The sequence below is a fragment of the Monodon monoceros genome, unplaced genomic scaffold (genome assembly GCF_005190385.1).
Source record: "Monodon monoceros isolate NGI ecotype Baffin Bay Population unplaced genomic scaffold, NGI_Narwhal_1 Super_Scaffold_5, whole genome shotgun sequence".
Taxonomy (NCBI): Eukaryota; Metazoa; Chordata; class Mammalia; order Artiodactyla; family Monodontidae; genus Monodon; species Monodon monoceros.
The window spans coordinates 69,447,110-69,472,680 of NW_021703782.1; the positions used below are offsets into that span (position 1 = coordinate 69,447,110).

The window sequence follows — 25,571 nt, forward strand, 5'->3', positions numbered from 1 at the left end:
TAGAGACATTCCAGCATAAGCATGAGCTATCTCCTTGAGACCACTAGAAGGAGTGGCCTGAGCACTGAAAAGGGAATAACATTCCTCCCTCTGTGATCCAGTGTTATCATCATGTCAATGCATGAGCTAAAGTAATCTCTTCTAGGAATGGATGACTCTCTATGCCTTGGGAAACATCGGACTAGATGAGCTTGAGAGGACCTTCCAGCTCTGAAGTGGCACACAGTCTGAGACACACCCTCTGTAGGGGCAGGAGGACAGATGCCGTTTGAAGCCCATCAAGAGTCATCTAGTGCTTCCACTTCTCCCAGCCCTGGCCAAAATGTCACATCCCATTTTCTGTCTTCTACCTGCTGGAGACAAGCCAAATGACTTCAGCCTGGAGATCTCTCTTTAACAACACAGCAAAATAGAGGAAAGAAAGCAAGGTAGATCAGTCACAGAACTAGGGGTCTGGGCGATCCAAGATGAATGGAGGAAAATCTTAGCTCCTCAGCTAAGTGTGGCGCCCCCATGTCACCTGACGACATCAGGGTATTTGGAAACATCTCTTAGGGAGGCGGTATGTTGAATCTTGATGGAATGTTTCACTTTTCATGCAAATATTTGGAACCCTATAAACAGTGCCTCCCATCACCCTCTGTGCCACTCTACTCCCTGCCAGAATTATTTGTTGTCCTTTACACACTTTGAGTCCCATATTTAATTCACAGACACGTAAAATTCTATTACAGGGCCAGAATAATCCCAGGATTTGCCAATTTGTGAAGAAAGAGAAAAACACTGAACAGGCATCAAATTCTTAACGAAGCTGAGGAGGAAAGTTAGGACTATTCACCTTTGTTAAATTTGTAGATTCTCAATCTTTGTGTTTGTTGACTGCTGCCCATCAGTCTAAGTAGTCTCCATTTTTGCTTTGCTAAAGCAAGGAATTAGTCATAATTTAATCTAAGTTAACAAAAATTTTTAATGAGCCTTCTAATCTGTTTTAATTGTTTACGAAAGACCATTTCGTCCTGGATGCTCAAATGTTTTGGTTTGCCTAAATCTCTTCATTAAGACGATGCACAGAATTTCTATGATTTCAGAAAGAGAACTCCCTCTTGTGGCAAGAGTAGTTTTTGCAGCCAATTCTAGAGCATCTGAGTTTCGGATGCTAAAGAGAAAGAGCTGTGTAAGATCTTAGAAACCCCCTCATTTTACAGCTGAACTGAAACCCAAAGAGGACAAGTAGGTTATCAGTGTTTATATCTAGTTGGTGACTGAGCCAGATTCAGTACCCAGGTCTCCTGTCTTCTGGTCAAGGGCTTTTTCTCTATATTTTAGTAATTGAAGAAATGCCCTCACTGGTGTGATTTCCTTTTTCGAGGCTCTGCTTTCTGCTGCCTCTGAACAGAACTGAGAGAGACGCTGTCCTCAGTCTGAACAGGCAGTGTTCTTCACAGGAAAGCTGCTTCTTGGTGAGCTTTCCCTCTGGCACCATTAACCATGTCTCAGTGCTGGGCTGTAAGCTACGTGCCTTACACCTGCCAGCAGTTTGGCCCAGAAGACAGGAACTCTCTTCATCTCTTTGGGGACAGCCACCACCTATCATCACCTGGATGCTGCTTCCTGTCTAATTATCTTTCGTAGGTTTTGGCTTATTGTGGCAATGGGTAGGGCCAAACACAGCGCTGAGAAATATAGAAGGACACACTGACAACCTGGCTTCCTATAAGGAGTAAAAATTGTAAGTACTAGAAATATGATGGGACTCTCTAGAGCCTTGCTACTCAAAATGTTTTGTGTGGACCACAGTAACATCAATATCACCTGGAAGTCTTCCGGAAATACAGGACTGTGTTCTTAAAAAGCATAATCCAATTTAGTGGATCTAGGGGCTAAAATTCTGCATTTCTCACAAGCTCTCAGGTGACGTCAGTGCGGCTGGTTCGTAAACCACACACTGACAAGCAAGGGTCTAAAGTAAATTAAGTTATCAAATTGCAAAACACAAGTCACGGTTCTGTTTGTTCTGTAACTGGGTACGACTTGAAAGTTGCTTATCAAAGTGAAGAAAATCATAAGCCCTTGATCTCGTAAGCTTGTGAGGAGAGCTACCACTGGCACAGCCTAATAAACTGTGCTCCAGTCCATGTCGAACTTAGTCACCAGTGAGTAGTAAGACATTCATTCTTGGATTGCCAAATACACTTCTTATCCTGCCCATGTATCTTATCTCTAAGTTTATCACAGAACCTCAAATCTACAAATTAGAGAGTTTCTGCTTAGAATAAGGCCCAAGTCCAGCAGATCTACACACTCAGCCTCTGCTATCTCCTATGAATAACCCAGTGGGTTTCCATAAACCAAAAGATCTATTCCTAACAAACCTTCCCATTAAAAACATATATCAGTCTTTGCCTGTATTGACCATGAGCAAAAAAAAAAAAAAAAACCAGGAAGTGAGGGCATTTGGAAGAAGAGCAAAGCAGCATCAGAGAGCCTGGAGGGATGCCTACTGTGGGGAGAGGAAGCTGAACAGTCCAAAAAATACCCAGATCACACAACGTTTCTGGTGACATCTGAGAAAAATAGTACTCACAGTTGTTCATGATTACTTTGAATGACTCGTAGCACATAGATAAATGTTTCTCACAGTTATATTTTGGATATATTAATTTTGCATCATAGCCTCGAGTTTCCCATCTATTATGACTAGTAGAAATGATGAGACTTTTGGAAAAGCAGCTCTAGTCCAGTTCTAAATTGATTTTATAAATAATCACTCTTAGCAAAGCAAATAGCAAGATTTCACGTCCCCGCTTGATGCAGATGGGTAAGTACTAAGGCTGAGCAGCATTCCAGTAAGCCTCCAGTGCTATCTTGGTCGGACACCCTGGGAAATTGCCTCTGAATTGGAGATTTCCAGGGAGAGGGTTTACTGGGAAGCACGACGCAGAACTCTACCTGTAAGGAAGCTGGGAAGGATTGGGATGCAGAGGTCTTTCCAGGAAGGATTGGGTAGAGGGAGAATTGATCTGCGACACTCAGCAGATCCCACGGGGAGCTCTGAAGTAGGGATGACCTTCAGAGATGGCCCAGGTTGAAGCTAGGGGACCATGCTTTTTTTACCTGTGCAGTCATTGGATAGGGACTGCTCCTGGGGAGGGGTGCAAGTTTGGATGAGGCAATTCCCAGGTGGGAATCGGGTATGACGAGAGCCTACAGCAGCCAACAATCTTAGAAAGGACACTCAGGGACCGAGAGCCTTTGTCTTGAAAGGGTGGAGGGGAAATATCTGGGTACCACACCATAGCAGCCACTTCAGTGACCAATTGCAAAATTTCTTTTTCTTACTCTTCCATACCATTTATGTCCTGGAGCTGCTGTCTTTTAGCTTTGAGGGTATTTGTCTAACAAACTAGAATCATCTGGTGCAACTTTTAAGAATGTCAGTACCCAATTCCTACTCGAATTGAATTGATTTCAGTGTGCAGCCAGGGTTAGTACCTCTATATCTAATAGATCAGACCGTTATTCTTAAATCTGAAGGGTGATAATGTCCCTTACCATGTACAGGCAGCATCTCAGGATTACATTTGGCTGGCATGGGGCAAAGCTGTGAGTTGAGATTTCCAGCCAGCACTGCTCCAAAGGGATTAATTAGAGATGTCAAGCACATTTAGGGGAATGAAATGGCCAACATAAACACATATACCACCACCTCAGTCATGGTGCCACCTCCCAAGACTTTGTGGATGGGTTTTATTGGCTAGATTTTAAATGTTTGAAGCTTAGAGTTTGTTTCTTTTTCTTTCTCTAGCTCGTGGTTTGTTTCTCTTTCTTCTTATTTTTGGTTCAATGTCTGCCTTTGGGTCCTTGTATAAAGAAGACTTTTATCTACCTAGCTCTTGTAGTCCCCCCAGTTTGTGCCAAAGTACAGTGGTAGTTGCCTTTCAGAGCAGAACAAACTATTCATGAGCCTCCTTCAAATCATATCCCCTGAAACATAATAGTCAAGTGCTGTAAAATCAAAAATTCCATCAATGATGCCCTTCTCTAAGATACTGGCCTTATAAAGTCACTCTTCCCAGGATGTGCTTTTATGTGTTGTGTCTTGTGGTTTTGTGTGTATATAAATTTATTTTGTGCTATGAGAATTTTCAAATATAGAAATGGAAATTTTCAAATAGAAATGTAGAGAGAATGGCATATTTGATTCCTCCTTATTTATCACCTAGCTTCAACAGTTACCAATATTACGGCCAATTTTTTTCATCCATACCTATCATTTCTGCCATCACCCCTTCTCCCCCCACCCAAAAAAAAAAAACCTGGATTGTTTTTAGGCATATCCCAGCTATATCATTCCATTCACAAATACTTCAGAAGAGACATGCTCTTTAATCCCTGTCAATATTACTAATTTATCAGCACGTATCCTGGAACTGATGTGAGCCCTAAGTCTAGATCAGAAATGGAAGACTGGAATTATTCATCTGACAGACAGTTATTGGGCATCTAATACATGCTTGTTACTTAGAATTGAAAATAGAATTGGAAATGGTATTTGCCTTCAGGAGTTTTAAGTTCTTGGTGTGTGATGTATATGTAGGTGTGTGTGTGTGTGTGTGTGTGTGTAGGTACGTAGGTATTTGGAGGGGGAGGCAGGAAAAGAAACACATGAAGTTGGCTACAATGCAGTTTGTGATTGTTGCGGGCAAGAGAGGTACAAGATTTGGGAAAGGCTCTTTGCCAATTTCTTGAGTGAATTTTTGAAGATTCATCACCGAAGGATGACGTGGAGGTTGAAGGATGTTCCAGGCAGTGGGAAGAACCGTATGAAACTCCTCAGCTCTGCAGTATAAGTGCCTATCTGCCCATCGATGAAATTGCTCTATCCAATCAGCTTTCCCACGGAGGCCATTTAGCATCACTCGGACACTTGGTCACAGTCACATTCTTATTCTAGAAAGAACTTCCAGAATGAATGTAGTCACAGAGGGCAGGTCTACTCATCTGTGACTCATCTTTGACAGCCTGTACCAGCATTTTTACCTTGGATCCCCTAGCCCACCTAGAAAACTTAGGTATAGAAACTACTATGTGAAGTCACATATTAAATCCCTTTTCATAAATTATTGTATTTAATCTTCACTACAGATTTATGAAGTAGGTCCTAGAAGTATACCCATTTTACAGATAAAGATAGAAGCAGAAAAGTTTTAAGGAATTTTCCCAAGATCATACAAGTGGTAAATCTGGTGTTTAAACCCAGGTCGCCTGCAGTGTTGACACCACACAGCATAGCTTCTTTATAGTTTTTGATATTTTATGACTTCCATGTAGAATCAGGCTATGTCATAGGTCATTTTGAGACTGCAAAGCTTGCTCTGTGAAAATCATTGAACCAAGAAGATGTGCCTCTATACAGATGTCAATACAGTTATCTGTAATATACTCCCCCCAAATTGGAAATGACTTATATTGTCCACAATGGAATAATGGTTATGTATGTGTGTATATACAACGTGTGTGTGTGTGTGTGTAGTATATCTGTATGATAACTCTCTTGCAGCCATGAAAAGACATATTTAAAAAATAAATGGGGAAATAGAATATATTTGAAATATATAAGGGAAAATAAAAGAAAATGAAATATTAGGAGAAAAACTACATATGTGTATGTGTGTACATTATACATATACACATATGTATAATTTGCCTACTGTATAATAGAGAGCGAGAGAGAGAGTAGATTTTTAAAAAAGCCCAGATAGTGATTAGAGGTTAGAGGTGTTTGGGAAAGTTATGGAATATTTTTATTTTTTAAATTTTTTTCTGCAGTAAACTTATACTCATCCAGTCAAAAAAGGACATTTTGAAAAAAGTTCAGCTATCTCAAACTTTGAGGAAATTAAACTTTTGGTTGAAGAGCGTGTCTTAACTGTAAGCTAACCATGCATTTTTACAAATTGAGCATGGTTCCAAAGCTACTGCTATTCCATCTTATTTTTACGTTGGGAGAAATATTCAAAGAGAACTATGGTTAAGTGCTGTGATGAGCATTTCTAGTCTTGTTTATATCTTGACCCATTTCTAAATGTTTTTTACAGAATAGAGTGACCTACCTTTACTTACATCTCCTTTCTTCAAGCTCCTGAAGGTCTTTTCTTCATTGGTATTTATCTGACACAGTAAGCAAAATGGTCATTTAGCCCATATTTACAAGAGGATGCCCTAAGGAAAAAGAGTTCGCGAAATATTCTGTACTAAATAATCTGCTGCAGTGCGGTGTTAACACAATTTTCTTCCATTTTTACAATGAGTCATACTTCTTTCATGCATACTGCATCCTCAAAATTGTCTTTTCTTTAACTAATGCAGTGAAGAAATTAAATAATTAAAATTGCAGACAAGATGTATTAAAGACTTTAAGCAGAAGAGGAGGGAAGAGTGAAAGGAAAGAAGTGAACATTTTTAAAGAAAGTACTTGAAACCCTTAATGCATCTGCTATTTAAAGAGAAAACCTGCATGAATGAGACCTGAAGGGAGAGCGGAAATGGCCATTCTTTCTTTGTTAGAACAGGAAATTGGTGATTTTTGTTGATTGTTTCACTTGAGTAAGGCCTTTGGTGTTATTGATTAGATTGCAGAGTTTCAAGTAAATTTTAAATTACTTTATAGACCCATCAAAGCATCCTTCAGGTTGCTTGAACTTATTGGAAACAAACCTCTGTGCTCTGGTTACTGGAGCAGCGTAAAGCTGCATTTGGGGAATCCTGTTGGCAGACTGGAAACCTTTACAGGGAAGGTTAATGGTATTCCACTTGCCTGCCTTGGCCTTGTTGGAGACTAGGAGATTATTTTGAATGGATTTTGAATGTCTCAGAGAGCACTTTCCCCTAATCCAATCAAGAGCTCAAATCCTCATACTTTGCTCAGAAATTGACTTTTAATCTTAAGGGGAAACAGAGAGTCATAAAGATTCTCATTGGTTGAAGAGGAATTCCTTGTGAGTTAGAGAACTTTGGTTAAAATTATAAAAAAGAAAAATTCTTAAAATCTTAACCTCCCTGAGATTTGGCACTGAGAAGTATACCAAATATGAAAATCGTATGATCTTTTCCTTCTATTCAAACTCAACCCCCAACCTATCTTTTAAAATTTATCTCGAGCTCTGTTTTCTCCGTGAAATTGCCTGGACCACTCCAGCAGTATCTTCACCCCCTCACCTTCTTTCTTAGTGTCAGCACTTAGCATTGACAATTAGACAAATTAAATAATAATATAACAATTCAAATGTTTCAACAAATGGCTCAAAACTTTATGAAACTGTGACTTCTGTATTAGTCATTGAACATAGCACTTAGTCCAGGGTTAATAAATCAAAATTCAACTGAGTAAATTTTAAAGATCTTGTTGGCTTTATTCAACAATTCGTGAATTAGGAAGCATCCAATGTAGCAGGTTAAAAGGAGCTCTGAGGAGCTGTACAAAATGAAAGACATTTATAGGCAGAAAGAAGCAAGAACAAGGAAGTTACACTAGACAGAAAAAAGCAGATTGGTTCTCGCAAGGTTACTTTCCCTATAGGGGATGGCAGGGGTTTATCAGGAGATTGCCTAACTGCTGATCAGGTGATTCCTGATTGGCTGCTTTGAGAGTCCATTTCTGGGAGAGTCAAAACTGTAATTAAGTGAAGTCTCAGTTTGTTGATGTGGGTCTTAGCATAAGCAACTCCATTTTGGGCCTGTTTTCTTTAATACTAGTATTGACTGACTGACTGACTGAAGGATGGATGGATGGATAGATGCAGCAATACTGGTAGTCAGAGAAATAGATTTGGGGAATGCTGTCAGAGTTGAGATAAGAGCTGATTCATTCACCATATTTACTGACCCACTTCTCTTGTTTAAATTACATACCTGGTCCCTCTAAAGTTTGAGGCTGCAAACCATTCTCTAGTTTTTGGAGCATGAGAGACCCAAAAGGTGTTAATTCATCTAAGGAAAAAAATCGACAACACACACAGCCTTTATTCATGAGGATACTCTCTGCAGTATTATTTACAACAATGAAAAATTGGAAACAATTTAAATGTCCTAGTAGAGTTTAGTAAATTATGATACATCAACCCAGGGGAGTATGATCATTAAAATGATAATTACAAAGACCACAGAGACATATTTATAGTATACATTATATAAAAATGCAGAATATAAAAGTGTATATGTGTTGTGTTTATAACTTAGTAAAGATATAGTTGATTTCGTACCAATACTAGGAGAGAGTACATAAATATGAAAGTAGCTATGTTTCAGCAGTGGAAATATTATTATATATTTCCTTTTTTTCAAATTGTTTGAACTATTTTCTCATTTATTATTATTTATGAAGATCAGGGTGATGGAGGACAACATGTGATGAATAGACAAATTGATAGGAAACTTGGAACAAGGGAGATACGGGAAGAAAAATGGGGATAATAGGGTGAAGGAATTAAATTTGCTATAAAGGGAAGGAGATTCAGTTGATGCTGCCTCACCTGCGATGAATCTTACTTGTGGCATCTGTTACTTACCCATATACTTTTGTGTGAACCTTTTTCTGTTGTTCTCAAAGTTCTACTGATAATTATGCGGGGCATGTGTGTGTTGGGAGAACACGGTTTTAAAAATAGCTCTATCGAGGTATAATCGATATAAGGAAAAGTTCCAATTTTAAAAATGTACCTTTGGCCATCAAGGAAGAACAGCTCTGATAATTGGGTCACCTATAAAATAAGCATGTAACTGAGAACCTTAAAACCATTCTTTGTGAGAGTGTCCATTATAATGAATTCCAACAAGGCTTCACAATTGCTTCTCCTAAAACTAGTGGAGTTTCATCATATGGGCACATTGCAATTAATCACATCCATAGTTTGCAGGACCTGGAAACTTAGCAAATGAAAAGAAAACCTCTGAATTCAGTCAGAAAGGAGAAAAAGCATTTTAGACACAATGAATCCCACGTCTGCTTTCTTCCTAGAAACTTTTGGAGTGGTGTTGATTTGGGTACCCATCTGGGGACAGAGCTGAGAAATGACTGGACTTTGAGGTGAAGAAAGATGAGGGGAGGGGTAACTGCTACTTGATGACGGACTCAGGAACCCCTGAAGGAAGGCCCTTAGCTGTGAATTCTCCAGTCTCTCCTCCCCAGCTAACAGCACAAAAACTTTCCACAATGAGTGACTGGTAAAGGCACAGGAATAGGACAGAAGTATATATTTTAGGGGGCTTATCTTTGTAGAGACTTTGTTGTAACTCTGGGATAGTGGAATTAGCACAAATACAGGATTCCGAAAACCTGACTTCCAGGCCAAGTCCCATCACTCCGTAGCTGTGTGCAGCTGCAAACATCATTTCAGCACCCTCTTTCCATATCTGTAAAGTGACTGTGATGGCTGTGACAGTGTTAAAATAATGACGATGTCTCCACTTATTTGGCGTGTCACTCTGAGGAGTAAATATTATAATAACCTGAAAGTACCTTGAAAAGTCTAAACAAATGCTCTGTCAATGCTCTATCAATAATAGTCCTCAAGATCACTCAGAGTTATTATTTGTCCAATCAGTGTGACAGGGCTGACTTTCACCCTGGCTATAGAGATTTGCCAATTTCCTCTCTTCCTTTGATCCAGTTGCTTTCAGGGAATTTTACTTTGAATTTGTAGAACGGAAAAGGCCTGTTCCTGCCTAGACTCCATTTGGCAGAGAGCTTATCATTAAACATACAGAAGGCATGACTAACACAGGAGAAATTGCAGCATTCCAGGCCCAATGTAAGTCAAAGGGCTATTGGATAATAGAATATTGATTAGATCATTTGTTTCAGAGTCATTAGTTTCCACACATAACTGAACCATTTCTGGAAGTTCACACCTCTCAAATCATGAGACTCCATCTGCCAAACCCAGAGCTCACCCCCAAACAACACAGTTGGGTAGAAAAAGTGTTTTCCAAAGTGTCCAGATTATTAGATGCAAAACCAATTCCATGTGCATCCAATTCTTTCATCTAGTCAGTGGTGTGGCCTTGAATATTTCGCTGACCTTTAGGTGATCAGCTTTTTGCCTGTAAGTTTTTCATCTAACATCTAGCACCCAGCTCCTTTGAGCCTAGAAATCTTTTTTTTTTAATTAATTAATTAATTTATTTTTAGCTGCGTCGGGTCTTCATTGCGCACGGGCTTTTCTCTAGTTGCGGCGAGCGGGGGTGGGGGCTACTCTTCGTTGTGGTGCGCGGGGCTTCGCACTGCCGTGGCTTCTCTTGTTGTGGAGCACAGGCACTAGGCACACGGGCTTCAGTAGTTGTGGCTCACGAGCTCTAAAGCGCAGGCTCAGTAGTTGTAGTGCAAGGGCTTAGTTGCTCCGCGGCATGTGGGATCTTCCCGGACCAGGGCTTGAACCCATGTCCCCTGCCCTGGCAGGCGGATTCTTAACCACTGCGCCACCAGGGAAGTCCGAGCCTAGAAATCTTAACTTCCACCATCCCTTAAGATTTTTTTTTTCCTAGTAATGCTTAGCTCAGTTTTATAGAATGTCACTAAGTTTTGCATTGCTGACATTTTCCGCAAAATCTTTTCATTTTTCATCTCGCTGCCAAAATGTCAACATGCAAATATCCTATGAATTTGCCAGCTTGTATCTGTATGGACACACGCACAATATGTATGACAGAGACTAGCATAAGAAAGGATTAATGATACCAAATATATTGCCTGTTCTTTCCTACAGGATTCACTCTATGCTCACCTCTCAGGGTTCAATATGCTGCCAGATCTCAAAACAATACTCTTAATTATTTTTTAAATAAATGAACAGCAGTACTAGAGAAATGTCTTCCTCACCCAAACTCTAATCGTGATGCACAGTATTTTCATAAAACTTGGTCTCATCTTCACTCACAGAAGGCAATATTTAGCATTTATACAGCCTATTTATATTACAGTCTCACTTAGCACATCTATGAATCAAGTTTCCCTGCTCATATTTGGAGAAAATTGAAGAGAGAAACCTGCCTCAGGGTCTCCAGTGATTTAGTGGACTCAGTTCTTGACACTCCGGGGGAGCCAACTAAGTCATAGGACTTAAAAGTGTAGCACTGCCAGAATCCAAATCGTAGTTTTTTTAAATGCAGGATCTGGTTTTGAGCCATCGCAGGAAACTTGTAAATAAAAAGCCAGGGAAATCTTACACTTTTTTAAACTTGGAAAGCCCTGAAGAGGCGTCCTGTTGAATTGTATTTCCACTGCCTTTAGACAAATAAAATTTTATCAATGAATTATTTGTAAGTATGGGGTAACCTTTTTGAAAATAGAACTTTGCCGCCGTTCTATACAGAACAGTAAAGAATAGTAGATGCTCACTGGCATTAAGTGTAAGCTGAACTCCTTTCTTTCCAGGCAAACTACTGCAATGAGGTTCAGCTCTGGAGTATCTTACTGATAAATACCTTTATTTACCATGCATCTAAAGGTTAAGGGTGACAAAAAAGTTGTCCTTTTTTCATGCATTCCTAAAATCTGAAGTAGGTTTAGGGAAGGTTGGTAGGGAGCAGAAGCTTTACAATTGTTGCGTAATAACTACATCCAGAATACACCGTGGGAAGAATGAAGTTATGTCATGCACATGTCATAATGATGAGTGATCTAGGTATACAGTTTCTGGAAATGGTGAAATGTGGTAAGTGTAAAGGATGTCCTCATACAAGGTATTTGCGAAATAATTTTGTCATAATTTATCTTGCTTCAGATAAACAAGTAAATGTCATAGCAGATGTGTGTTGAATTACAGTATATCATTTGGCATTATTGAATTAGAGCTACACAGCCTGAACTCAAAAAATGTTTTAATTCCAAGGGTCCATTCAACTTAATCCAAGCAAGACCAGTTGAGTCAGTAGTTATTAAACCCCTGATTCTCTGAGAGGTTTAAGAGTAAAAGAGCCAATAAAACGTCTTGGAGAAAAGGGCCCAGAGGCATTACAAAAAGACCAAGTCTTGACTCTTGGGGGAGGGCTGTTGCCATTGTCATAGGATTCATTCCTTTTGGTGAGTAAAGCTCTAAGACCCAAGCCTATTGCTTTGATTTTTTCCCCCACCCCTCTCAACCTGCTTTTTCCTGAATTAGAGTCTAACTTAGGGAGAGGGGAACATCACATCCATCCACCATATCCATCCTGATGGGCATACTGCTCTGGGATGAGGGATAGAAGCTAGAAGGTGACAGAGTTGGTGTCACTTCTTTCCTATGTATATCTGAAGGAAGTCACCCACAACCTTTACACTTTGCTTCCAACTGGAAAGCTTTCTGAGACCCCGCTTGTCTTTGTAGGATTTAAATGTCCACAGGTGAGGGCCAATTATGCCAATCTTAGACAACTTCAAGCAGGTCGAAGAAGGAGCAAAAGCCTCCCGAAATCTGCAAGATGTTAGTGACCTATTAGTGTCCCATTATTTAAATATTATACAAAAAGGTAATATCAAGCCCTGAATTAACTTGTTTCCTGGGCTCATATGTGTCATGGGTCATATTTTTAGATGGTGGTAGTTAAACATCTAAAGAATCTGAAATGTTAAGTCAGGTGTCCATTCTCCTGATTGAATTTATTAACCCATTGAATTTATTAACCCAAGTTTGCAAATTAGATTAATGTTAATCCTAGGTTCATAGCACACTATTTTCTTTGGTCCATGTATCCCTTCCTTCGTTTTTTTTTGTTTTTTTGTTGTCTTTTTCTAAAAAATCAACTTTATTGATGTATAATTTATGTAAAAGTAAATGCATTCATTTTATAATTTGACAAGTTTTGACAAATATAACCACCACTACAATCAAGATATAGATTACTTTCTTTGCCTTAAATGTATTCTCTTGCTGTTAATCCCCAGAACTGTCGATCATTGATCTACTTTCTTTCTGTATAGTTCCTTCCTTCGTTCTATTTCTATTATTCATCCATTTCTTAACTTATTTTTTCCATGATAGGATTAATGTCTTCCAAATTAGTTTTTTTAAAAAACATGAAAGCCAATGTAATTTTTTAAAAATTTTATGTTGGAGTATAATTGATTTACAATGTTGTATTAGTTTCAGGTGTACAGCAAAGTGATTTAGTTATACATATTCATATATCTATTCTTTTTCGGATTCTTTTCCCATATAGGTTATTACAGAGTATTGGCCTCCATTTTCTTTTCTATTGAATAAAGAAGTTAGAGTCTATGATACCTAAGGTCTCTTTCAGCTCTGATGTTCTGTGAATGAGATTAAGGCCTGAAATGTGTTTGGCTCAGTGCCTGGCATAGAACTAGTTCTTAACAAACAGTAGTAATAACTACCATTTATTATTATTATCATTATTAACTTTGACAAATTTCCACTGCCGATTCTGAATTTGATATACTAGAAAAGTGATTAGAATCCCCATAAGTTTACTGACTCCCCTACTGGGCAGTGAAATTTCTAGGGGCAGTTTTCCCCCTTGGCAGCTCCAAACTTTCCATTACCAATTTACTGTTGATTCACAGAACCTCAGGTTGGAAGAGATCTTAAAGGTCATTTTCCAACAAAGGATGTAGCAGAGGAAGAAATGAGGTGTCTCAGAAGGCAAACTCTTCCCAGAATACTTCCCATTTGCCGAGTTTCAAGATGAGTCCTATGGAGTTCTTATTCACTTCTTGTACTAAACTGCCTGGATTTCTGTTCATCTCATTTCACTGGATTTTTCTGTTAGAGCTGTGAGGGACCTTGGCAGAGAGGCCAAACACTAGTGGGGCCTCATTATCAAGTAATATGTTGCTAAGTATAAGGCAAGGGAAAACTTAAAACTGCCTAGTTTCCTGCCATATGGCATGTTACAGAGGGAGAGAGGAGGGTCAAATCGTGGGTGCTACTCTTAGCATACAAAAAGGAAGCATTTGGGGAAGACTTAGACTTTAGCTTTTCAGCTTCTTTTCCAATGTTAGAGATGGTTGTGCACTAATCATTGCTATTCTGTCAGTTCCTTGTTCTTTTGGCTACTGAGGCATTGATAATAGGGCTGAGTGTGATAACCAACAAAGCTGAAGGTCATGAAAGAAGGTTTGTTTTTTGGTTTTTTTTTTTTTTTGCTTCAGCTATTGATCCTTATTTGGAAGCTTCATTCTGGCCAACTGGCTCTAATCAAGGAAACTAATGAGTTCATTAAGGTAGATCTCAAAGCAGGAAGCAGGCTGTGCTTGTGCACCAGTGGGAGTAGTATTATTTAGGTTTAAGAATCCCACTCTTTGAGAAAACACACATAATTGAAGTGGAAGAGAACCGTGAAAGCGATGGACAACAGGATGAATGAATCTACATTCATATGTTTGATTTGACAGATGAATGGAGGCTCCAACTCTTTTTTATTTTTTTGAACAGAGCTAGGTTTTTCCCTTCTGAATAAGTATTCATCCAAATGGAAGAATACACCCTTTGAGTAAGCTAAATGCTGGCCCAGGGATTGGTTTACAAAGCAGAAAAGTGGTTTGCCCATTTCCTACCTGACTTTCCAATTCTCTCTCATGCTCGATGCAGTGTATGCTGTTGTGTGTGTTACAAGCAGGGCATGCTCACAGAAGGCAAGAGTGTTAGTGGAAAGAAAAAGAGAGAGACACTCTGAAGAAAAAATATCAATGAGTAATTTGCCACTCTTAGGAAACAACCTCCAGGCCTCAGGAGACCTGGTGTGGTGATGGCCCTTCATTTCCTTCAGAAGTCGAAGCCCAGAGGCAACATAGCTTTCAAAGAGAAGCATTTTTGTGCTGCCTTTGCTGTCCTAAATAATAATGGCCCCAGGGTCACAGAGAAACCCACAGGCCATGATGCGAACTCGACTCATGACGAACTAGTCCTTGCAGTGGCCACCCTCCTGTGGATCATCGGCAGACAGGCTCTCCCTCCAATCTGACAGCAAATGCCTTCAATTCTTCAATACGGCTGACTGGCGTATATTGAGAATTGGATCTTGGCTGAGGTCTTCCCAACCCATGTGAAATCCATCAGCTTCTAGAGGAATAATCCAATGTCCCTGTGAATAGATGCCGGTAGTCTGGGTGGCAATTAACAGTGACCTAAGGGCTTCCCTGCTGGCGCAGTGGTTGAGAGTCCGCCTGCCGATGCAGGGGACACGGGTTCGTGCCCCGGTCTGGGAGGACCCCACATGCCGTGGAGCGGCTGGGCCCGTGAGCCATGGCCGCTGAGCCTGCGCATCCGGAGCCTGTGCTCCGCAACGGGAGAGGCCACAACAGTGAGAGGCCCGTGTACCACAAAAAAAAAACAACACCCCCAAAGAAACAAAAATTCAAAAACAGTGACCTAATAGGTTGTAAACTTTCTAGGCTCCAGGTTGAAGAGGGAATGTGCAAAGGGACTAGCCAGTAGCAAGGCTAGACCAAAACTCTAAAGCCCAAAGCATAAGCATAGTACTTATGCTTTAATATCTACAAATAACAACAATAACAATAAACCACATTTAGAGTTATTCAGAGAGTCTGAATTCCACTAGTCCTTGGTGCCTCCCCATCTTTCCCCTCCTCCTCTTTCTCCAGTATCTAGCACAATGCCTGGCACATTCTAGGTGCTCAAAAGATATGTGTCCAACCAGTCAAATAAGTAAATGAGTAAAATACATGTCTTTCTGCAAATGATTTAGTTCTTCTGATCTTCCACTTCTTCATCAGTAGTGTGGGAATAAAGTTATTTGGTGGGTTTGTTTTCCAGATTAAATAATAGGGCACACATTATATGATGTGTAAAATGCCATAAAATGATAATTTTATGAATTTAACTGAATTTTATAAAATGTATATGCTTTGAGTCTGCAGCTATGGTTCAGCTGAGGGGATAAGGGAGGCAAGTAAAGCCCCAGGCAGATGAAAGAATCATTACCCAAAGCTATAGGTGTGATGGGTTAATTACCCTCAAATACATTTAACCAATGCCTAGGAAGAAAGAGAATGGGGGATGGGAAAAGGAGAGGGAAAAGGGGGGCCCGGGTTAGGGATAGAGTGAATACTTTTAAGGTCAATTGAATTATTTCGTAAGGGTACATTTTCTATTCACAAGAAATCGTCCTGTGCCAGAAAAGGCGGGGAGGTTGTTCAGCAGAAGCGGGTTAATCCGTGCTCCCTCCTGCCTGCTGCAGTCACAGTGCAAGATACAGTAACGAAGGCGGCGCAGTCACACATTTATTTCATTCGAAATTCCTCTGTGGTCCTTTTTCTATCAAAGTCTCTCACTGTTACAGGGCCGTGCTTGAAAAAGTTGCAAAACTTCTCCCTTGGTGGAGAAAAAGAAGCCCTCATCAGACTCAGTGGAACGAATGAATGAAGTTATTTCCTTGGCCCCAACAACTCCATCCACTTTCAAACCAAATATACACAGAAACATCTTTCCCCACTTGCGCGACTGGAATTTTACTCTTCCGTGGCGTTGCCTAGTATTGGAAGCACGGATTTCGAAAGTCAGCAGGCAGCAGACTCGGCTTTGGAACCGCGGTGGCTGGCTTTTGCAAGAGTCGATGCGCCTTACGGTCCTGTGTGGTAGCTTCTCCCGAGACCAGAATGTGTAAAATAAACAGTTGCTGGAAAGCGTGAAGAATTAACGAAGTGAAAATCTCGGGTTATTTGTTCGGCAATTGACACGCAAGTGACCTCCTTAAATACTTCGTTGTTTGAGGACGTTCAGAGCTAGGATGAATGAATCTTCGGGGCACTTGACTAGAACCAGCTTGTAAATCTTTTTAGTCTTTCGGGAAGTGGCGGTAAATTAATACAAATCCAGGAGGGAGGGGAGAGAAGGGGGTAAAACCTCCACACCGGGGCTCTCTTCCCAGCCCTTTGGAAAGACTCGCTTTTGCGGCTCAGGACCCTGGAGGCTACAGCCTGAAGAACCCGGCGGCGCTAGGACCTGGTTGGCGCCTGGCCGTGGCCGCTTTCGGGCGGGCGGAGGAGGGAGAGGAGGAGGGAGATGTGGGAAAGGAGGGGTGTCGAGCGGGGCGGGGGGAGTCATTTATGCAGAGAGGGTGCTGCTGCCATTGCCACTTACACTCCCGGCGCGCCGCTCGGAGCCGGAGGGAGCGCGGGGAGAGAGCTAGCGAGCGCACGGAACCTGGGCCAGCAGAGGGGGCGCCCGGCCGCTGCCTGCACCGCCGCCTCCGTCGCGCTCGGGGGCCCCTGGAGGAGCGAGGGCGAGTCGGAGAGTCCGGGAGCCGAGCCCGGCGAGACCCAGCTGCGGGAGGGCGCCCGCCCCACTCAGCCGCCTCCTGCGCCCGAGCCGGGGAGCGCCGGCCGACCGCCCCGCGGGCCGGAGAGCTGGGAGCACAGGTCTCCGGAGCCCCAGGGATGGTCTAGGAGTCGGTGCGAGGCTCGCTGCTCTGCTCCCTGCCGGGGCTCGCCGCCTCCTGCCGATCGCCCAGGGCTGCGAGCCGCGGCGGCCGGGGGCTGCGAGCCGGGGCGGCCCAGGCCGGAGAAGTTAGTTGTGCGCGCAGCTTAGTGCGCGGAGCAAGCGAGCGACCGAAGAAGCAGCGAAGCGCCGGGGCCATGGGCTGGGGGAGCCGCTGCTGCTGCCCGGGACGGCTGGACTTGCTGTGTGTGCTGGCGCTGCTCGGGGGCTGCCTGCTCCCCGTGTGCCGGACGCGCGTCTACACCAACCACTGGGCAGTCAAAATCGCCGGCGGCTTCCCGGAGGCCAACCGCATAGCCAGCAAGTATGGATTCATCAACCTAGGACAGGTAAGCGCTGGCTGGTCGGGCTCTCGGCCCTGAAGCTGAGAGGGCAGGGGCGGGGGCTGGGGGGAGTCGCTCTGGTCCCCTCCTCGTCAATCCCCCTCCCCCTCTTCCAGATGTGCTCTTGCAGCTGTTGCCCTAACTCTTGAGCGATGCTCTCGCGCTCTCACACACACGCACACACACTCATTCGCTCCCCAAAGTTGCTGGGGTTTGTGTTTTGTTTGCTTGTTTCTTGCAAGTCACGAGGCATAGGTAGGGTCTCTGGAAGAATCTCGAATGTACATACCCTCCTGGTGGTTTCAGACCCTACCGGAACTTTTGCAGTGGAAAGTCGGGGACCAGTGGGCTCTTTGCGGGGTAGAGGGTAAGCGCGCCCCTGGTGCCGGCTCCCTGCGGTTTCTGAGAGCTGGTGTAAGGGGGAGGCGGGGAAGGAAAAGCCTTTCCTGCTCGGACCTGAATTTAGTCCAGAAAGAAGTTTCCTCTTCTAGTGGGGAGAGAACCGCTGGGACTGGAGCTAGACTGGAGGAGGAAGAGAAGAGGGGACGGGACCCGGCGTGAGCAAAGGTTTGAGGGGAGACCTCCCGGCTTCTTCGCCTCGCGAGCTGGATCCGCGTGGGGCTCCCAATTGGGGAGTCGGAGGGGGAGGTGGGAGAACTTCCGAGACCATTGACGGGGTTCTGCTTTGGAAAACGGCGAGTCTGCCCTCGCGGAGGCTCGGTGAGGCGAGAGTTGGGCGGGCAGCGGGGCGCGGGGCTTTGGTGGGTGCCGTTCGCGGACTTTGGGCAGAGCTGCCCGGCTGGGGGACCGTGAATTGAGTGGTGTTACGGGGAAGATTGGAAGCGCAACAGATTTGGAGATACCTCCGCACGGTCTTGGCTTCCTCGCTCTCTTTCCTGCAAGAAATGGGGTGACAAAGGCTGTATAAGCGGGTCCCAGAAAGTGCACCCCCATCCTTACACCCCTCCCACTCGCTTCTCCCGGCCTGGCCCGAGGAGGGGCCCTGGCCTGACCCTGGTGAGACTTTGCTGGGGGAGGGAGGCGAGGGTGATGGGGGCGCCCTCACAGCAGACGCGCTTGTGGGACTGCTGCGTCTGCACGCGCCCTGCCTGCCCTGCCAGGATGAGGGGAGAGGAGGGTGCCGGCTGGGGCCACTGGAGCAGGAGAGCACAGACGATTTCTGATGCCGTCGAACTCCATGTCCAGGAGCACAAGTGCTCTAGCACGGGGACTTTCGGCTGCCTGGGGACGCGGCACCGAGAGCAGGCGGCTCTGCTGTTGCCGCATCTAGAAAGAGCACTGGGGGCATCGGGGGAGCGGGAGGTCTTGCTGCTCTTTGTGGGTCCAGAGGGAGGGCGTGTTGCGGAGAAGCCAACCTTGTGCAGGGCTGAGACCAGGGCAAGGGGCATCGTCTGTATCTCCCGTCCCCGAGACCAACACACAGCAGGAAGGAAGGAAGGGACAGCCAGCCAGATATTCTTGCCTGAGTGCCTATCATCTTCAGGAGAGTTTCATTCTAATGGCTTGGTAGGATTCTACCTGCTTCTTTTTTTCCTCTGGAAGAAAACGTTGAGTCTGTTCAAGTGTTTTTACACGAGCTTGAAGTTGGGTGCTGCATGTGACTGGAGAATGTAACAGGAAAGGCTAACAATAAAAGTAGTCATGTTAGTAATCTTTCCAGATGCATCACTCAGGTTCAGCTAACATTGGGCATCTCTCATAAAACAGACATATTTGGAAGAATAGTTCTTGACCATACACTTTATTTCATAATCCACAAAATGACCATTTTTGGTGCATATTACTTCACATACAGCAGCAGGGAACCTAATACTCTGGAGAAGTTGACCCGCACAGGGTCACCCAGCTAGACAGTGGTAAGGGCATGATTCAGACCTAGGACTGTCTGGTCCAGGCCTACTCAGGCTTGTGAGGATGGGGGAGAAGGAGGAAGTAAGTAAAATCCCCGTTTCCCAGAATTCTGATTTAGTGGCTCAGTAGACTGGAAGCAAACGTCCAGTCTTAATTCACAGATACTTAGTTCAAGCCGACCTGGACTTCTTGAACCTGAGAAGCTTCAGGAATTATGAAAGCAGAAAGATCTGTATCAAAATAAAATCATTAAATAGAATTTACACATTTCAGAGCCTGGCAGAGTGGGGGAGAAGAAATTGTCACAGAACCCACTTGTGAAGAAGCAAACATTGCAGTATCCTGCAACCTGGCCTGACTTTTTACAAAGGGCCTTCTAGTTAAGATCCATGGATTTTCATTTAAAAAGTAATACTAAGAAAGCTTACATACAAATAACACCAAACATGATTTGTTGTGGGTTTTTACAATGCCAGTGAGGGAAGTGAGTGCTTACAGAGCTGACAGAGAACCCCTTGAACTCATGCCCTAACCAGTGTAAAAAGATCAGCTATTCTTACTGTGTAAAGCATTTCCTCTGTAGATCAAAGGAGCATAACCCTAAGCTAAGTCTTGCAGGTGGTAAATTGAGTTCACACATGCAATATCATTGCACTGTAAGAGCCATCCTTTTGTTATTCTTTCTTTCCATCAGTAAACAAGCTGTGGTTCAGGTGAGGGCAGTAATTTATTTGCAAATGTCTCTGGAATGCTCTCCTATTTTTACCCTTTCGGGCTTGTGGGGGGGGGGGGGGGGGGGGGGGGTTGGGGGGATGGGGGCCCACCTTATATGTCACAGATTGGAACTGAGACCTGTTATTGTTTCTCAAGTCATTTAATATCCTGGTAGTATTTTTGATATCTTTCTATATAATATTTTAGGTGAATAAGGCAGTGACTTTCCACCACAGTAAAGGTACGGTTTTGACTGTCTATTCAGAGTTTCAGTATCATGTTTCATATAGCATCTTAGCATTTAAAAGCCACCAGAGGTGAAATTTCTGGCCTGGAGATTTCTACAGAAAAGAATAGGCATGCCTCTCATGTTCACGAAAGATAGGATATGGAGAGTAACACAAGAGCAAGTAAGCAAGCAACAGGCAAAAAGGACATACTTGACTTCCTGGAAAGGAATAATAATGAAGGTTTTCTTGTCTTTGGTTATAGAAATAGTGCTTGTTTTGGTAGGTTTTCACACAATGTTTATATTTTGTGAATGGTTATGCCTCGAAATTCTGAAATTCTAGAAAGCCCTTCCTTTCTTCCCCTACAAGCCCTGACTGACTCCAAGCCCTCTTAATGTTTAGTTCGACCTCCGTACCCCGGGTGGCTGAGGGTAGGTACGTCTGCCTGTTGGCCTGCACAGGGATGGAAGAACAGGCCTAGGTCTTCCTTCCTAATCACGTGCTCTGACCCTTTGAACTAGCGGTATAGTGGTTAGAGGATAAAAAAGACATAAAGGAATAAGACCTGACATAATGTTAATTGTGAACCTTTGTTTGTACAAAATCTACAAACCAGTAGGAATTAACTTCTGGTTATTTGAACCCAGGGAGGAAGGTCCTCTGTAAAGGTTGTTTGCAGTATGCAACAGCTGTATTTATCCTTCTGTGAGGTGCTTAGAATCCTTGATTCCAAATTGAGATCACCTGGAGCAAAAACCCCTCCCCAAACCTTGTAACTTATCTTGAGCAAGGTTCCAGAAAGATAAAGCCAGCTGCAAGCAATACTGGGAAAAATGTTTTAACTGGTGTTGCCTTTGAGAGCATAGACTTGGAAGCTCTGCAGATGCTACTTGCAAGGTCCAGGAAAGCAGGAAAGTCACTGAACTTAATGGAGCCCCTGTTCCTTCATCTGTAAAAGGATAAATCTCTAGATAATAGAGGGAGTCGATTCTGTGTTGCCCAGCATATAGTTAAGCTTGCTGTGGAAGGTTTGTTGAATCTGAATCTGAAATAAGTGAGATTCAGACTTTATTTAGATATGGAGAATGGAAGCCATTTTTATAAAAAGCGGGAAGATGCAACTCATTGAAGGTCAGGAAAATACATTTTTGATGACCAAGTCAAAAGAGCTAAATCAGAGCTTTGTAGACAGGGAAACTGGTTTTCCACTTCAACTAACAATTTAAAATAGTTTAAAAATAGTTTTCCATTGGGTTCTAAACAATTCTGGCTGATTTCCCGTGGCAGTGCTCCCTTCCCTGGTTGATCTTTGTCGTAGCCCATTAAATAGTGTAGGATAAGCTCAGTGGAGATGGAAGAAAGGGACAAAAAATATCTGAAGACTGAATATTTTATAAAGCATCTTGCCTTGGTATATTATGATAGATTATATTTGAATTCATATTTCATTTAATTCTGAATGTGGTTTACATGAGGAAGGTTAGTAGAAGCTTTTTCCAAATCAGCAGGAAGACATGCTTTAGCAGGAAGAACCTTGCTCAGCAATGCCCCGAAGGCCTCCCACTCTGCTGGTTAGTTTTGACCTGTGAGTAATGTGGGATGCTTGAAGTGCTGGTAAACAGTGGAGAGTGAGTTCTGGGTGCTCATGGATGGCATTAGAAATAGGGGATGGGGCTAGTCCGGTAGGTTGTGTGCGAGTGGACCATCCTCCCCTAGTTATATCCTTAGGCATTTGTAAATGGATGTGGGAGTCCCAGGTTGATCCTTGTGTGATGCACCTGCCTTTGCACCAGGCAGGAACCTCAGCTCTGACCTCCATGCCCAAGAACCTTAGCTTTGACCTCTGCTAGCCACTGTCACATGCGTAATTCTCATGAGTGGGGGAACCATTCATGAGAAAAAGCAGTTCAGGGTGCTTGGCCTGATGGTTGTGGGTCTGTTGCTTTAGCCTCATAGACTAGGAATGGCTTGTCTGTGGCCATTGGGATTTTCGGGGTCTGTTTGAATTGAAACACTGCATTTTTGTGAGCCCCAAGGCAGCTGAATTTGCCTTATTGCTGTCTTTCATGAGTTTATATCCAGAGGTCCTAACTGTAAAGGTCAGCCAGAGAAGCAGGGTACTGTGCTGGGAAAATGTCCAGCAATGTCTAACTCTTTGGTTAAGGGAGGGAGTCCTGACCCAGAAACATCCCCTGGGCAGGGAGGGGAATTTGTGTTGTCGGTTCAAGTTATGTGAAGCAGTGTCTGGGTTTCCCCCAAGGCTTAAGTATCTCCCGGCATCGCTCTGGCTTCTGACTTTATCACTTGGCTAATTCAGGTTGGATTAAATGACAAAGAAGCCGACTTTATCTTCATGGGTGGTGAAAATGAATGCTGATACACACTCATGCGTGCTATAAGATACATATGTATGTATCTATGAATTTCTATTTTTATCAAAGTTAAATTTGCACATAGTTTAAAGTGAAATTACTCATGCAACATTCTCACTAGTTCAACCGATTACATCTCTCCATCTAAGTGTACCAAGAAGGAACAATCCATGCCAATAAACTCTTCAGTTTGGGTTAACGCTGGGAGGAAAAAGAGACCAGAAAGAAAACCAGACTGAGTCAGAAGGTTTGAGTGAAACTTCAAACCTTTTATTTATTTACCAACCTGACCCTCAGTGCCTGATTTTTCACGTTGGGGACCTTAACACCTGCTCCATCCACCTCACAGGGTTGCTGTGTTATCAAGTGCCCTAATAATGAACGTGAATATATAAATAAAACAAGACATAGGAAGCATTATATGATCTATAAGGACTCCACGGAGATGCAAAGGCTGCTCAAAGGAAAAATAAGAGAATGCCAGGGTTCCTGGGGGTTTCTGTAGTGGAGCACTGGTGATTTTGTTAAATTTATTTATTTATTTATATTTTCGGCCGCGTGCGGGCTTTCTCTAGTTGCGGCGAGCAGGGGCTACTCTTCGTTGCGGTGCACGGGTTTCTCATTGCGGTGGCTTCTCTTGTTGCGGAGCACGGGCTCCAGGCGCACGGGCTTCAGTAGTTGAGGCTCATGGGCTCTAGGGCGCAGTCTCAGTAGTTGTGGCGCACGGGCTTAGTTGCTCCGCGGCATGTGGGTTCTTCGCGGACCAGGGCTCGAACCCATGTCCCCTGCATTGGCAGGCGGATTCTTAACTGCTGCGCCACCAGGGAAGACCGTGGACCTACGACATTTTTCTCCATAACTACTGTTAAGCAAGACAAGTACTAATGGAGCCACAGGCAGTGCGGTATTGTTCAGTCCCGCCTGGGAGGAGTTCTCTAGTAGCCGTGTGCATAATGACCTGGAAGAGGCAGAGAGGCTATTGTGTTGGGAAAAGTTAACTGTTAACAAACACAGAAACTGTGACAATGGAAAGAGAATAGATTTGGAAGCTCTTATACAGGTGGATTCAACATGGCTTGGTAACCAAATGCAAGTGGAGGTTGAGGAGAAGGGAGAAGGTGAAGGGAACAAAGTTTATAGCCTGGGGACCCGGAGAATGGGGTCTTGTCCGTAGAATGAGGGCAGTCTGCTGAGAACAACATGGTAGGTTCAGCCTTAGTGTTGTTGGCAGGTAGAGAGTCATGCAGATGCAAATGTCCAGTAGGAAGAAGAGAATTTAGGGCAGGAAAGAAGTGAAGACTGGCACTTACCACCTCAATATAAGTGAAACTGTGGAAGGGCATAGGATGCTAAGAAGTGAAGCACAAAGAGAGAGGAGGGCTGGGAATACAGCCTGAAGCTGGGGTGATGGAGATGAATGGTTCTTGAACACAAAGGGATACTGTCTTTGAAATGATAGACCACAGTGTGCCGGCTTTGAGAAAGATGGTAGGGCTAAAACAGGGCTAAAATACGACCTCCATGGAGAAGGCAAGGGATAAAGGGAGTAGATGAAGGGGGCGGGGAGGCCCTGAAGACACAGAGTCAGAGAGCCACAGAGCATCGCACTAAAGAGAAATGCTGTAGAGAGAATCTAGGAGTTGAGAACTGAAACATGGCTTAAAGAATTGGGGACAAGGAGGTTACCCGTGCTCTTAGCACCAATGCTTGATTGAGCAGTGAGGGGGAGTTTCATTGCACATCTGCCTGCCCACCTACCTTATCTCCCTTCATCTCATCAATGTCCTGGAGTATTTAGGATCATAGGTCTAGAACCAAAAGGGTTTGAATCCTAATACTGCCACTTCCTAGCCGGGCTACCCTAGGCAAGCATCTTAAGCTTTCTGTGCCTAAGTTTCTTCATGTGTGAAAAAGATCGAATGGTATTTTCCTCATAGGGTTGTTGTGAGCATTAGTTGAAAGTAGTTAGAATGGTGCCTGCAACGTACTGCATACTCAATAAAGGTCAGTTATTATGTCTTGTTCTTTTTTTCAACCAAGTTATGCTCAGTTTCTATATACTGTTTTCACTTAACGTTGTATTATGAGCCTTTTCCAATGTTACTAAATAATTTTAGGCAAATTTTAATGGCTGCGTAGTCGAAGGTGCCATACTATCTTGTAATTAGTGTGACCATAATCGTATTTTGCCAGGGACAGCACTGGTTTATGTCTACAGTAAATCTGTTCACCTCCATTAAGTATTTTTTAGATCCCTTTCACTTTTCAGACATGTCTGAGTTTGGCAGAGAAATCATATGGTCACCCTGATTGCATGTGTATTTGTGCGTGTGTTTGTGTGTGAGTGTGTAATTGCATATCTGTTCTTCCACTAGCTGGGAAAGCAGGGCTGTGCCTCATCCCTATTTGTGTCCCCAGCACCTAGCCCAGTGGGTGGCATAGGAGAAGCACAGTGAGCCCTTGGGACAGGAAGCATAAAGGGTGCACCTAGAGAGGAGTAGGTTTGGAAAGGAAGAGGGACATTGGTGCCTTGAGCCTAAAGAAGAATGAAGGTGAATGGAGATTTAGGGAGGTCACATTGGGGAGGAAAGGAGGTGAGCGTGTGTG

General features: G+C 43.4%; 1 protein-coding gene across 8 annotated transcripts in view; it reads left to right on the forward strand.

The window, feature by feature from the left end:
* Positions 1-17,058: 17,058 nt before the first annotated feature.
* PCSK5 (proprotein convertase subtilisin/kexin type 5) overlaps positions 17,059-25,571 on the forward strand; it is a 449,309-nt gene continuing 440,796 nt past the window's right edge. For 4 of the 8 annotated variants that reach the window (XR_003790774.1, XM_029202700.1, XM_029202702.1 and 1 more), the window contains exon 1: positions 17,091-17,782. Coding sequence is in view for 5 of the 8 variants with exons in the window: in XM_029202700.1 (XP_029058533.1) it covers positions 17,591-17,782 (192 nt within the window). In the remaining 3 variants the exon portion in view is untranslated. Of the gene's footprint in view, positions 17,783-25,571 lie in introns of all 8 variants that reach the window. The other 4 variants (XM_029202698.1, XM_029202699.1, XM_029202704.1 and 1 more) reach the window with 3 other exon arrangements.